General features: G+C 48.2%; 1 protein-coding gene across 2 annotated transcripts in view; it reads left to right on the top strand.

Annotated features, from left to right (window-relative positions):
• The first annotated feature begins 7,877 nt into the window (after positions 1-7,877).
• GAB3 (GRB2 associated binding protein 3) overlaps positions 7,878-13,865 on the top strand; it is a 59,902-nt gene continuing 53,914 nt past the window's right edge. For both annotated transcript variants that reach the window (XM_066202719.1, XM_066202717.1), the window contains exon 1: positions 7,878-8,561. In XM_066202719.1, the coding sequence (XP_066058816.1) occupies positions 8,490-8,561 (72 nt within the window). In that variant the 5' untranslated portion in view covers positions 7,878-8,489. The remainder of the gene's footprint in view (positions 8,562-13,865) is intronic.

Raw genomic sequence — 13,865 nt, 5'->3', positions numbered from 1 at the left:
TTACTTTGTAAACCGTCTTTTACTCGATGTCGTTTAATTTCCTCTATAAGTGTATCTCTTCCATACAGCACCTTCCCTTAGAATGGCAAAAGGGTTTTGTTAAGGAGGGCTTTGGGAAGGTTGTGTCCTCTTACTCTGGGATCTGCTCACTCCCACATTCAGGAGGGTCTCCGCTGAATGCCAAAATCCACTTCTAGGACACTGCTCATTTCTAGCTTCATCATACCAGCAATGAACTTAAACCACAACTGTGCAATACATGTGAACTGTAAGCAGCAAACAGCTTTAGAATTCAGAAACCAGCGGGATCTGGAAGTCGCACAGCTATCTCCGGGGTGTTTGCAAGTCGACTTGAATAGTTGCCACCTTTTTCTCCGTGCCTACATCAGCCTTCAAGTGTGATGAACCACAGTAACCACACGTTACCCTGAGCACAGCAGTGTTAGCATCTCGCTTAAAATGCTTTTATCAAGTGTTGCTATTTTAATATTGTTGCTAGGAACAGGTTATTGCTCTAGAAGTAACCCTGGCTGTGTCCAGTAGCACAGTTCTGTCCATTCTTGCACTCACCTGTGCAGCCCTGTTTCATTCAGCTCCTTATTTCACAAGTTCCCTTCCAAATTTACCGATTTGAGGGTTCCAGATTATTTCCTTGTTCACAGGATTAGAAAGAAGCCCAGGACTCCTCCTCTGGAGCTTACGATAAAGAAGGCACTTCTCAAACGTGCTCTTGGTTCCTGTGCCACTCATTTGTGAGGCAGGTTTTGCTGGAGATGCCATTTCTGAGGATGAGTCCATGGCTGCAGGGCTTTGCAGCAGCTGAGCAGACGAGAGCAGCCCAGTCCATGGCTACAAACAAAAGATTCTGCGTCAGGAACAGGCAACAGCATGCCCTAAGAGACTTGGCATTGCTTATTCTTACAGAACATAGGGTTTTGTTGCTTGGGTGTTTTGTGAGGGTTTGTTTTTGTTGTTGTTTTTTCTTTCTTCACTTGTTTTGGGTTTTTTTCCTCTTGCTTGTTGGGGCTTTTTTTGTGGTGCCGGCTTCTTATCGACACTTCAATCATATCAACATATCAATCTTCTGCATCAAGTCTTCATTTCACCCAACAGAGAGTCTCTGGCCTTGCCAATAGGGTTTGCAAATGCAAAACCCCATTCAGCATTGGGAACTGTAACAAAATAGCTGATGTGTCCTTTGTATCTGGTTCAAAGAGTTGATAGCTGTACAAATGCTCCTTGTTTTGACAACTTTAGCCCAATACTGCATTTTTAATCCAGGCTTTAGTAGCCAGAGCTTTACTGTGGTACTGGAAACTCTTCTAACATCCCTGTATTTCCCAACCATGCAGTGTTTTTGCTAATTTTTCTTCCTTTTTTTTTTTTTTTTTTTTTTTTATTTTTTTTATTTTTGGCTGCATGTTCGTTTTTGCACTGGAAGAGCCAGGAACTCTCACAGTTTGTGTTCGTGACCCCTTGCACCGTTACTGGTGTTTCTGCAGGTGAGCAACGGGTTAGTTCAAGATTCTGAAAAACAAAATTGATCCTAACAAAGGGAGCTCCTATTTTTTTCCTCAGATCAGCACAGCAAAACAACTCGACTGCCCACGCACACAGGGGCCAGTGCCAACACAGCAGCAAAACAGAGCTACAGCAAGATGAAGGGTGGGATTGCAGCCACACTAATTTGTATCAGTTTAAGCTGCCGTAGCCAGGCTTTAATAAACAGTTTTACAACTGTGTGTTCTGTCCTGAACGCCAGATTCTGCCCACCTACAAACAATGATGTCATCCAGTGACTGGTGATGCCTTTGGAGGTCGTGAAATAGTTCCTGCTGTAATAAGCTACTGCTTTGCCAGAATCTGAGCGTTGTCTCAAGAAGACAGCCCCCCGACCAGAAAAGCACTTTAAAAGAGATTTTAGATCAAAGCTCAAGCTGTCAAAAGTTTCCTCCAAATGAAATAGAGCTGAAGCATCTTTTGCTACTCCTTGCAGTGGCATCTCTTTCTCCCCTAACCTATGTAATCATTTTGCAGTACTGAAAACCTATAAACAAACTGCTCTTAACAAAGGCAGAGTATTAAAAAATTCGGAATATCTGTGACTATCCAGTGAGCAGGCTGGTGCAGGACAGCCTCTTAAATGATGGTTGAGATTCTTTCTTCACAAAGAATTCTCTTACTTCTTTGCCCCAAAACAAATTATCTCTCCCTTAACCAAAAGCCTGTGGCTTTGATTTCACACCGATCACAGATTATTTGTAAACACAACAGTTCTTGTTGAAAGGCTTTAGCATGCACCAGGATTTCCTTTAAATACAGGAAATGTACAAAAGGATGCTGCAAAGTTCTGCCTGCCTTAGCCCTGCAAACATGGCAGATGCATCCCAAAAGCCAAGAGCCATCGCTTCAGTTACCACGGGTTTTACCCTGCCGTGAAAATGCTTTTAATCTTGTCCCTTATGTCTATTTTTACTTGTAGATATCTGCACACTGTGAAAAACTAGGCTGAAGCTGTTTTCCATTTCTGCTGAGGGGTCTGTTAGACAAAAGTAGTTTATCCTAGTCCACATAGGATAATGTGTCTGCTTTTCCCCTTGCTGTGCCTTTTTTTCTTTTTTTTCTTTTTTTTTTTCCTGCTATTTTGCTTCCCTGACTGCCTGGGCCTTCTTTCTTCCTCATCCTGTAATGATTCTTCCTTTTTTGTAACAGTCTCAAACACACAACTGCCATCCAAACAATCCCTCCTTTCCTGCATTTCCATTCTTCACCCAGAGCAACCCTTTACACGCAGAGTTCAGAAATCCGTTTGCTGTATTTTGGTGGATTTATGCTGTATTTGCTGACGTTGAGGGGACAGTAAGATCATTACCCCCATGAGGAAATCCTCACAAAATGTTTGATTCACGTGTAGAAAGGAACAGCCATGACTGACTTAATCACCTGTGCCGACATCATAAAATTGTTTACTAGTCTCCAAACAGAAGCTGAAAATTAGCAAATCCACAATTTTTAGTGCGTGCTTTTGCTGATGTCAGGGAAGAGAGAAACCTCTCATGTGGCAAAAGAGCCAGGGCAGAGGTTTGAACCAAAGTGAGCCTGTTTGTTGCCTCTCCCACTTCAGAAAAAGACAGTTTTACGCTTGCAAATAAATGCACCATTCAGCAGAAGGCCAGTCTTCCAGCAGTTACGTTCCTAAAGAGGAGACTTTGCTCTGAGATGCTGCATGTCTCACAGGGGAGCTTAGTGCCAGAGGGCGTTGGTCTGTTTTCCGAGAGGGATTGACAGAGTTCTCCCTGTGTGTCATGAGAGCTTTGGGTAAAATTAGATTCTGCCCTGTCCACAACAATAAAGGCCGTACCCACAGGCAGCTCACAGAGTTCATGTGCTTCCTGGAGCAAAACCGCAGCAACGTTCCTCTGTTTTCTTTTCTTTTTCCTTTTTTTTTTTTTTCTTTTCACAGTGGTCCCTGCTCCGAAATCAGGTGTGTGCCCAAGGGGTGTCACTGCCACCAAGGGCCCGGGGGTGACGGAGCACCGAGCGGGCAGAATGTATTTATTCATCAATCAGACAGCACAGTGCACACAGGTCAGCAGCACCCTGGGCCTGTGCTCAGCCTCCAGCTTGGGCAGATAATTGTTCAAGCAACAGCCACAAATCGTGTCTGTCTGAGGATCTGAGCGCATTCCTCCATTAGACCTGATTTGTGTGGCGAGGACAGGCTGCTGAAAGGGAGAGCAGGGGCTGAATTATCCCGTGACTTTGCTAAATTTGTCCTTGTGAATGGAGAGAGAGAGAGAGAGAGAGAGGGAGTGAAATCCTTGTCTGCAGGGGGGAGCAGGGTGGTAACTGTCAGGAACAGCTGGAACATATCGACTGTGTCATGTCTTTTTGTGGCACTGGGCTTTTCTGCTGGCTGGGAGAATGCTGCAGAGGCATGTGAGCATTCTGCTGAGTAAGGGTGGTGAGAGCTCCATGTGTAAACAGGGATCAGTTGCTAGATGAGAGAAAAAGACTGTTCTCCCCGAGCTGTGGTGGTCTCTTGCATGCACCTCAACCTTCACAATGCCTGCAGGGTGTTGTAAATTAAACGTGAGGCGAGATTCTCAGGAAACTATCTGCTTGTGCAAATATCTGTTGAGGTAACTCTGGCATCTCTCTCTCCTTTTATACCGATAAATTTGTGAATGAAATAAATCCTCCTGATTTTTTTCCCATCCTCTCCATCCTGATTATCCATTTGTGCACAAGGAAATAAGAACTTTCTCTACTCTCAGTATTAATAATAACACCACCAGTTGCTGCGCAACATGGAAATGGATCAGCTTAAATAGCAGACGTAACTTCTACCAGTGGTCTGTCGAGTCATGAAGGAGTTGCCCATCAATGCAAGGAGCTGTTTTGTTCTCCTCTGCTTTATTAGTAGTCAAGTGTTGTTTTCCTCTGAAACATCAGCAGCCTGAGCTAGGAGATGAAAGGAGAACACCAGCACTTCCATGGCAAGCAGAGAATTCTCTTAGGGATGTGGCTGATGTGGATTCCTCACACAGTGGCAGCACCTCTGGGATAATGTACTTAGGAAGGGGGGGGGAAGAAAACCCCTGTTCAGCAGTAGAAGAGAGGATGGAGAACTTTCCATCCTGTTTCCAACATCAGTTCACCCTCTACATGTCTTCAGCTGTAGGATTTTTAAAACAAAGACCCTGTCATTCGCCATCAGGATGAGCGATTTAGGAAAACAATTTTATGGTTTAAATGTGGCTGAAAAATTTGTGCATGGGTCAGGACAAAAGTGAAATCCCTCTTCTTCCATCAGGATGAGATGCCACTAATTTTTAGGCCTGTTATTGTCAAACATGGGCGCGAGTGATACATTAGCAGCACAATGAAAGTTGTCAGTGTAAGAAAATAACTTTACTTGCTCTTTTAATGTTTGGAGCACAAATACCAAGGAGGTACAGCAGCTTTCAGAACAAACACGTTAACCCCCACATGCTCTGCTTAATTATGGCTTCCTGTGCTTCTCCTCAAGCTACCGGCACCATAAGTGAGCTGGCACAGATTTTATTTATTCTGAATGTGCTGAGTGCAAGTGGCCGGGCAGGTGCTTTGCGGGCAGCTGAGCCGTTCCAGCAGTTCCAGAGGACAGGGGCTGTCTGACAGAGGAGTGACACATCCATGGAGCAGGGAACAGAATCACTGCACCCCTCCCTGTCACCATGGCTACCACTCAGCAGGCGGGTTTTGGGCAGAAGTGCCAATTTAAGCAACTGCTGATTTCTTCTTGTTGCCCCTGCATCACCCCCTCCCTTGATAAGGCGCATGCTATTGCAGGCCACAGCATTTATCAGATCAGGAAACTGGTCCTGATACAGCTGGAAAATAATCTCTCTCCTCTTTTTTTTTTTTCTTTTTTTTTTTTTTTTTGACTCATTCTTTTCCAACCAGCCAGGTTTGTGACTCAGTTCCTCATGCAGACACACAAACACACCATGTGTGTGCAGTGGAGGTGATGGCAGAAGTGCAGGGACCACGACGGGGTGATTTAAGCAGTGTCATCACTGACCACAGCAAAGACAGAGCCGGAGCTCTCCTATTCAATATTATTAATTCATTTGGTAGCCCAGGCTCCTTTTTCCCCTTTTCCCCCTGTCCTGCCCCCTCCCCATTCCCTCTGCTGCCTTTCTGCAGCTGCACAAGGGAAGCCATCTGTCTGAAGGATGAGCCAGTAAAAACTGGATGTTGTCAGTACAGGGCAGGGATAACACATGAACTGTATCCCAACTCGTTTTATTTTGACATTTGGACGTTTTAAAGCCTTTAGTTTAAGGCTACTGTATCTGTCAGGGTGACACAGGCAAGTCACATATGGAAGAAAAGTGTGACTTTCCTTCCCTAAATAAGTCCCATGGCTGGATATATCTCTCCAAGAAGAAGTGCTGCAGAGCCTTGTTCACAAACCTGCTATTAAACGTGTGAAGTTGTTTAAAAAAATCACTGTGGATAACGGATAGATGGAGCTGAGTGAAGGTGGCAGTAGATTAGAAGGTTGGGAATTAAATAATACTGCAAGACTGCTTGAAAGCCGCTCTCAAACAAAAACATATCTAAAAAAGCCAGAGCACATTTGAAATATGTTTATAGTTTGTTCATGGCAGTTTTCATTTATTGTAGGATTCTTTTGAGATCAGTGATAATGTAAAGCACTAGCAACAGGGATCTATGAGTTTGTACAGATTTATTTATATTTTTATGTGCATTTACATAGGGCCTATATTTATAGAGTTATGCCATTTGCAGTACATATTATACTGAATACAATAAATACATATTGCAATCACCTTTTTGCTTAAAAACTTGAAAAACACAAAATCAGGTTTCTAGTTCGTGAGACTCCAGAAGTGACACTGCGAGCTGTTGTCAGCCTGCCCTGCCAGAGAGACCTGAAAAATTCTGTGAAAACATTCAACTCTCCCATGGGCCTGCTGGTGCTGATCACACCTTGCCCAGCCAGGCTGCACTGCAAGTGACACTCCTCTGAAGTAACAGACTGGGGAAATCAGTGAAGAACCACTGTGTCCAATTTAAATAAGTCAGAGTTTAAAAAGTCTACAGAAAATGAACAGATTGCCCTGTCCTTGAAAAGGCAGGAGTTTCCCACCCTGGAAAGAGGCACAAACTCCAAGGATATCAGCAACGTTATGCCCGCTCTGGGCGTGTTTTTTAGTTGTGACAGTGGAGTGGCAGTCCCCTTGGAAGTCACCTTCTGAAAAAGTATGGTTCTAAAATATCTGTGATGATGTGAAGTTTATTCCTATTAAATTCATACAGGGGGCTAAATGCTGCTGGAAACCCCCCTAAATCCACAGAATAACAAGCTTTGTTAGATGTTGGAAGCCGTACTGGAGGTCTCAGTGGGGGCTGACCCCACTGGCGCTGGTTTTGCCTCCTGCTCCGGCCAGAGCCCTTCCCGTGCCGGGTCCCCCCAGGACTTCACGGGCACCTCCGCGTTCACCGGGGCTCAGCCGCGGGGCTCCAGCGGCTGCCAGCATCCCCGGGGCTCCGGGCAGGGACAGCCGGCATCCCCGGGGCTCCGGGCAGGGACAGCCGGCATCCCCGGGGCTCCGGGCAGGGACAGCCAGCATCCCCGGGGCTCCGGGCAGGGACAGCCCGCATCCCCGGGGCTCCGGGCAGGGACAGCCGGCATCCCCGGGGCTCCGGGCAGAGACAGCCGGCACCCCCGGGGCTCCGGGCAGGGACAGCCGGCATCCCCGGGGCTCCGGGCAGGGACAGCCGGCATCCCCGGGGCTCCGGGCAGGGACAGCCGACACCCCCGGGGCTCCGGGCAGAGACAGCCGACACCCCCGGGGCTCCGGGCAGAGACAGCCGGCATCCCCGGGGCTCCGGGCAGAGACAGCCAGCATCCCCGAGGGGCTCCGGGCAGGAACAGCCCGCATCCCCGGGGCTCCGGGCAGGGACAGCCAGCATCCCCGGGGCTCCGGGCAGGGACAGCCGACACCCCCGGGGCTCCGGGCAGGGACAGCCGGCATCCCCGGGGCTCCGGGCAGAGACAGCCAGCATCCCCGGGGCTCCGGGCAGAGACAGCCAGCATCCCCGGGGCTCCGGGCAGGGACAGCCGGCACCCCCGGGGCTCCGGGCCGTGCTGGCCGGGGCGATGCGCGGCCGGGAGCGGGAGCCGCCCGGTGCCGGTGCCGGGGTGTCGCAGGCGGCGATCCCCGGCCGCCCATCACGTGCTCGGTGTGTTGCATTGTGCTGGCGGCGGAGGGGAGGGCTGGCCGTGTCAGTGATCAATGTCATGACTTCTTCCGCGGGCTGGAGCCGCAGCGGAGCGCAGCTGAAGGAAGCTGATTGCTGCGGGTGCCAAGCGGCCGGGAACAATACACACACACACACACACACAGAGACACACACAGGCACCCGCACGGGCGGACACACGCCCGCACACACCGGCGCGGGCACGGGCGGGCACGGCGCGCACACACGCACACCCGGGGACACACTCACATCCAGGGACACACGCACACACAGCCGGGGACACACAGCCAGGGACACACACACACACACATCCAGGGACACACACACACATCCAGGGACACACACACATCCAGGGAAACACACACACACACACATCCAGGGACACACACACATCCAGGGACACACACACATCCAGGGACACACACACATCCAGGGACACACACACATCCAGGGACACACACACACAGCCAGGGAAACGCATTCAACATCCAGGGAAACACACGCATAAGGCACACGCGTCCCAGCACACACAAGCGCACACACACGCACGGACGGACACACACTCACATCCCGGCACACACCCAGATCGCCGCACACACTCACAGGTCGCGGCGCACACGCACGGACGGACAGACGGACACACACCCCAAGCACACACGCACGGGCAGCCCGCACCCTGGCTCCCGCTCCGCCGCTCCGCGCCCGGGGGGAAGATGAGCTCGGGGGACGTGGTTTGCACTGGATGGCTCATCAAATCACCCCCCGAGAAGAAACTCAAGAGATACGTAAGTGCAGAGGCTTCGCTGATTTTTTTTTTTTCTTCTTTTTTTTTTCTCGCTAAAGCGGTTTCGGCATGTGCTCGCTGTCTTACTCTTAAGGCGTTGAAATCTCTCGTCCGTTTCGTCTTCGCCTCGGACCAAAACAAAAAGACTTCCAGGTCCGTGCGCTTATGGAGTGTTTTAGTTTCCACCGGCATTCTTGTGCCCTCTGGAATTACCCTTTCCCGGCTCGTGAGATTGTAGCAACTTCAGCTGTTATGCAACGTATTTTAGGTTAAAAAACCACATTTCGGTTTCAGTTAACGTTGCCGTAACTAACAGAATTGTTGTAATTGTGCTGCAGATGTCACTTTTCCAGGGACGGACAAGAACATCCTAAAAAGAAAGGGGAAGGGAAAAAAACACCCAAACAGCCAAAATTCTAATAATTTAAATTCCGAGGCTTGGCTGTGTTTAGACGTCCTGTGGTTTCTGTGACACTTGCTAATTTCTATGGCACTTTATTTACCGACGCCGGATGCAGTTGTTAGCAGCCAGCTTCAGAAAGCTTTTTGGTCTGTGCTAAGGAGATGCTGGGAGATGCTGTGTGTAAAGTTCCCGGTAGCTGAAAGGTGAAAAGGGCTGGGGGGAAGAAGCGAGCCCTGCATGGAGATCTGCAACTGCACTATGGGCCCCTTGTTTCATTCTCTACCGCCTTGCCTGTTTGTCTGAATCATTAGAAAAAAGGGATGTGTGTTGCAAACATAGGAAACTGCCTCATCGCAGGGGTGAGAGGAAAGTAGGAATAAATGACCCTTAAAATTTTGCTCGGGACAGCATTAAAAACGTGAGCCCCCTCATGGGCCATTTTGCATACTCATTTGTGATGGTTCCTCACCAGGCACGCTGCTACGTTCTGCTGTGACACTTTGGGGATCGGTAATACCCGTTTGAGTCATGCCCTTGTAACCTGACTTCCCCCAGAGCTCTGCACCGTACTCGAAGGATGCCCCTGGCCGTGTTCTCTGGCGCTCGGAGCCCTGTGCACAGCTTGCATCATTTGTGGCGTTCACTTCTGTTTATCAGCATTTTCTCTCGAGTGCTGATGTTAGCTTTTCCCTGTAATACGAGGCAAAACTGTCTGGTGGAAGGATATGGTGGATATCGTTTGGTTGTGTGGGTTTTTTTTTCCTTTGGCTAAAAACTAGCAGACAGAGTAATTTACTGATGTTGGATTTTTTTTTTTTTTTGCCTTATTCTAAGCCAGAGTTTCTTCCTGCAGACCACAGCATTGCATCGAAGTGGCAGAATATTTGCTTCGTTCAGTTAGCGTCTTCCAGTTCTAAAATAACCGCTGTGATGCGTCTCACGGGGGCCGCAAACAAATTCGGGGCATCTCATTTTGGGGTATATTTTGTAAGGAGTGCGCTAATAGCCCTGTATGGCAGGCACAGTGTAAGAGCCACTGATTCACCCAGCTGCTATCATTAGGAGCTCTGTCAGAGAAGCTATTTTTGATGACTCAATATTCATAAAAGGGCAAAGTAGAGAAAACAGAATGTGATAAAGCTGGGGTTTGAAAGCCCCCATTATGCAGTCAGGATAATAGTCACAACAGGGGCTCTGATCGGCTCACAAGGCTACTCGCAGTCTGCTCCGCTCCGATTTTGCGCTACAGAACCAGGGGAAATTTGGCCTGTGCTATTCTCCGAACAGCAACCACTCGATTAGCCAGATCTCTGCAGATTAAGCTTTGTTTTCTGGTTAGGAGGATAAGGTAGTCCTTTGTCCATAATAAAGCAGACAGAAATCTGCTGCAAGTACAGCGAAGCTTAATGTCCTTTCTCACATGGCTGGTGCCACAGAGGATGCTACAAACCAAATGGAAATTGTCTCTCACCTGCTGTAAACTGCTTTCCCCCTATTTTTTGTAGAGTTTCACCAGCATGGCAGCTCCTACACCTTGCACTGGGGCAGGAGATAGCTCTGAACCACAGTGACTGCCTAAAAACAACAGGGCTTTAAAACAATGACTGTTCAGACTGACTTCACTAGGTGTCAAGTGTCAACCGCTTACAGGAGAATGGTGTTGGCTCCGGCTCTGAGCTGACAACAGACATAAATCCCCGGGTTCCACACCACCCTTTGTGTTCAGCTGGAAAAGAACGTGGTCTGAGCTTCCAAGGAGCTTCAGGTGCCAGCCCGGCCTGCTGCCCGTGGGACCGCTCCTGCACTGCCTCATCTGCGCTCATGGGGTTGTCTCCCAGTTTACATTTTCCCGAGTTCAGCATCCGGCCTTTGTAAGGTCTGACCTGAGGGTCCCGTGTTTTACACACAGATAAATTCTTAATCCTTCCCCTATTGCGCCTATCAGTAAGAAAACCCATTTAATTTCGGTGGAATATGTGGTTAAAAGATCGGACAAAGCAATGAATTCAGGTTGGGAATTACAATGGTACTGATGAAGCCACTGGGAATATTTGCAGTATTTATAAAATTAAACAAATTAATCTTTCCAAGACTAGAGCCTAAAGGCCAAAGTATTCCTTCATTTATATTTGTTCTCTGATGGAAGCAATTCGGTTTTCTATGCATAAACGAGTCAGAATTTGCCTCTAGGTAGGCAGAACATTATTTTCAAAACTTTGAAAGTGAAAAGCAGGTGTTAAGAGTCTATATTTTTCCTGCAATGTCTTCCAAAGCCGATGCTCTCAGCAGCACTATTCTTAGAAGTGTCTTATCATTCCCTAACAAAGGCTGCTCTCTCGCATGTGCAGGAAACGAACATGAGATTAATTACCCAAGTGTAACTTTCTGTAAAAACAGAGAGCTGAATGCTAAACACAAAGAATTCATTAGAAAGCGCGGGGAGCTTTGCAGCAGCGGGCAAATACTCTAATAGTGATTTAACGGCATGGACAATGCTTTTCTCTCTGCCTGATACTTGAACCATGAAAGCACCACGTCAGCCTCTCCGTGGAGGCAGTTGTGCAAGGAGTCTCCCAGGAGAGCATTTGGTGTGTGCTGCAGTTCTTTGTCCTCTGAGTGTGACCCCAAAGCTGTGCTGCTTTCGTTTCCCCGCTCGGTTCCAGCTTTTCTCCCCGAGCAGGAGCTCGGTGTGGGCCTCAGGGGTGCCAGGGAGCAGCCAGAGCTGGGGGGAAGCTGCGGATGGGGCAGGAGGCACAGAGGAACAAATGCTGACAAAAACTAAGAAGTGGTGGTGACGGAGGTAAAGTCCACCCTGCTCTAGGCCAGAAATGTTCAGCATCAGTCAGAGCTTGGCATTCAGCCCCACAGAAAGAAAACCCACTGAAGATTTTCGCTGTTGGTGTCAGTGGGTCGGTGAATGCCAGCCTCTGTAGGAAATCAGATGCGATGGGGGAATCTGCTTCAAATTCGACGGGTCTCACAGTTCCTTGTATTGGTGCTGAGAACATCCATCCCAATTCTGTAATGTCAGCAGTGAGTAGCCGGCTCCTTGGGAGTTTTCGTGTGGAGATACGTCTGATCACTGGCTGTTATTGTTTGTTGTTTCTTCACTGGGAGAGGTGGAAGGAAGGAACGCTTCCATGGCCTTGAACACAAAGGGCCTAGCACAGCCCGTGCAAAAAGTCACGATGGAAGGAAAAACGACGCAGAAGAATGTCTAATGAAATTAGAATGAACGCCTAATGACATGACCGGTGCTATTGGGAAGACACCTTGCTCGTGTGCTGACAGGAGGGATTTTTAACACGCCGCTGATTGCAGCCTCTCCTCAAATCGCTGTCCCGTTGTTTGTCAGCCTGGTGTGGAACAGCAGCAGCCGTGGCTCCTCTGAGTGCCCCGCCAGTGTTTATTGCTGTTGGCGTTTCGTTACGTGGTTTGCAGTAGTAAAGGGCCACGTACAGATGCTGGCTTGTTGTGAGTCACTGCAGCTCCATTGAAGTCAACGCCGTGCAGCTGTAGCCCAGCTGAAGAGCTATTTTTAATCTTCAGTACTATACAAATTGATGAGGGAAGACCACTTGCTCAAAAAAAAAAAAAAAAAAAAAAAAAGGGGGCAAGTTTCCCACTTTGCTTGAGTGACTCATTTCTTCAGACATTGTCGAAAAGCAAAACTCCCTGTCAGCATCTCCAGAACAAGAGTCCCAAATGGGACCCCACATTAGGAAATGCAGCCTTGTGCTCCCTACCACACTTCTCCTTGGAGTGCTCCGGTCTGGGAGGACAAACAGAGGTGTAAATTAGCGTGCCCCGTGGCAAAAGCTGGTGGAGCTGTGGGTTTTGGTGCAGTAAATGCTGCCAGGAGGGCCCAGCAGAGCCCAGCCCGGCATCTCTGACCGTTGGGGGATCTGCCAGGACCCAACCGCAGCACAGCAGGCCTGGGGCTTTCAGGAGATAAGAGAATCTAGGCAACTTCCCCATTTTCAGCTGAAGTTCTGGTATTTATCGGGAGAACAAACAGGAAGTTAAGTGAGAAAGAAAAAGTAAAGGAGAATTATGGAAGAGTTTGCTCAGAGTAGCAGGGACAGGAGGGAGGGTGGGATGGAGAGCATCTGCTCCCTGATCCAGCCACAGGACGCTGCCACCCTCCCCTGAAAGAAATCCCCAAGTGCCTTGGGAGGTCAAGGACTTCTGCTGGTCTGGCGTTTGGGGGAAGTTTCTGAAAAATACTACCAAGAAGAAACCCAAATCCAATTTTTATCCTTCAGTCCTTTTATTTCCAAATGCTTCTTACAAAGCCTCACCTCCTGAGTCATCCGTCCCTTTTGAACAGAGAATTCCGACCACCTTTCATAGCTGATTGGAATAAATATCCCCAGCTCCCTGAGTTTATTTAACCAATTTGTGCGGGTTTTGGAACTGTGGTCCATAGGCTGGGTGGAAGTAGGAGCCACGTGGGGTTCAGAAAGTTGTCAGAGCCCTTTAGCTCGTTCCAGTTGTAAATTTCGGTGCCTGTTTTTTTCTGTTGTTACTTCATTTTAAAATATTCTATCGATCTGGTTTGTATATAAAAAAAAAAACTGAATTTTGAGGGGGAAAAAAAAAAAAAGCTTTCAAACAGCAGCTCCCGTGTGGCACTCTACCCTTCTCTGTGAAATCCTGTACAAATTGATCTCACTGGCAAAACAACAGCAGAATATTTATGTTAGGGAGGAGTTTCCATCCCCGGAGTGAAACATTTGTAATTAGCTGTGTGCCAACCAGACCTTGTTTTGGTAGGTTAACTGCGATGTTTATTCTAGACCGTTTTCTTCCATTTTAACGATGTTTTGCTGGGTTAAATGCAATGTTTAATGAGATAGGCTGACTTCTAAGAAAGAAATAATTTCTAAAAAACACTGCTGT

This window comes from Chamaea fasciata, unplaced genomic scaffold, assembly GCF_029207755.1.
Source record: "Chamaea fasciata isolate MVZ Bird 193981 ecotype frontalis unplaced genomic scaffold, bChaFas1.0.hap1 SCAF_22, whole genome shotgun sequence".
Taxonomy (NCBI): Eukaryota; Metazoa; Chordata; class Aves; order Passeriformes; family Sylviidae; genus Chamaea; species Chamaea fasciata.
The sequence above is the reverse complement of the archived record's forward strand: the minus strand, read 5'-3'. Positions and strand labels throughout refer to the sequence as shown.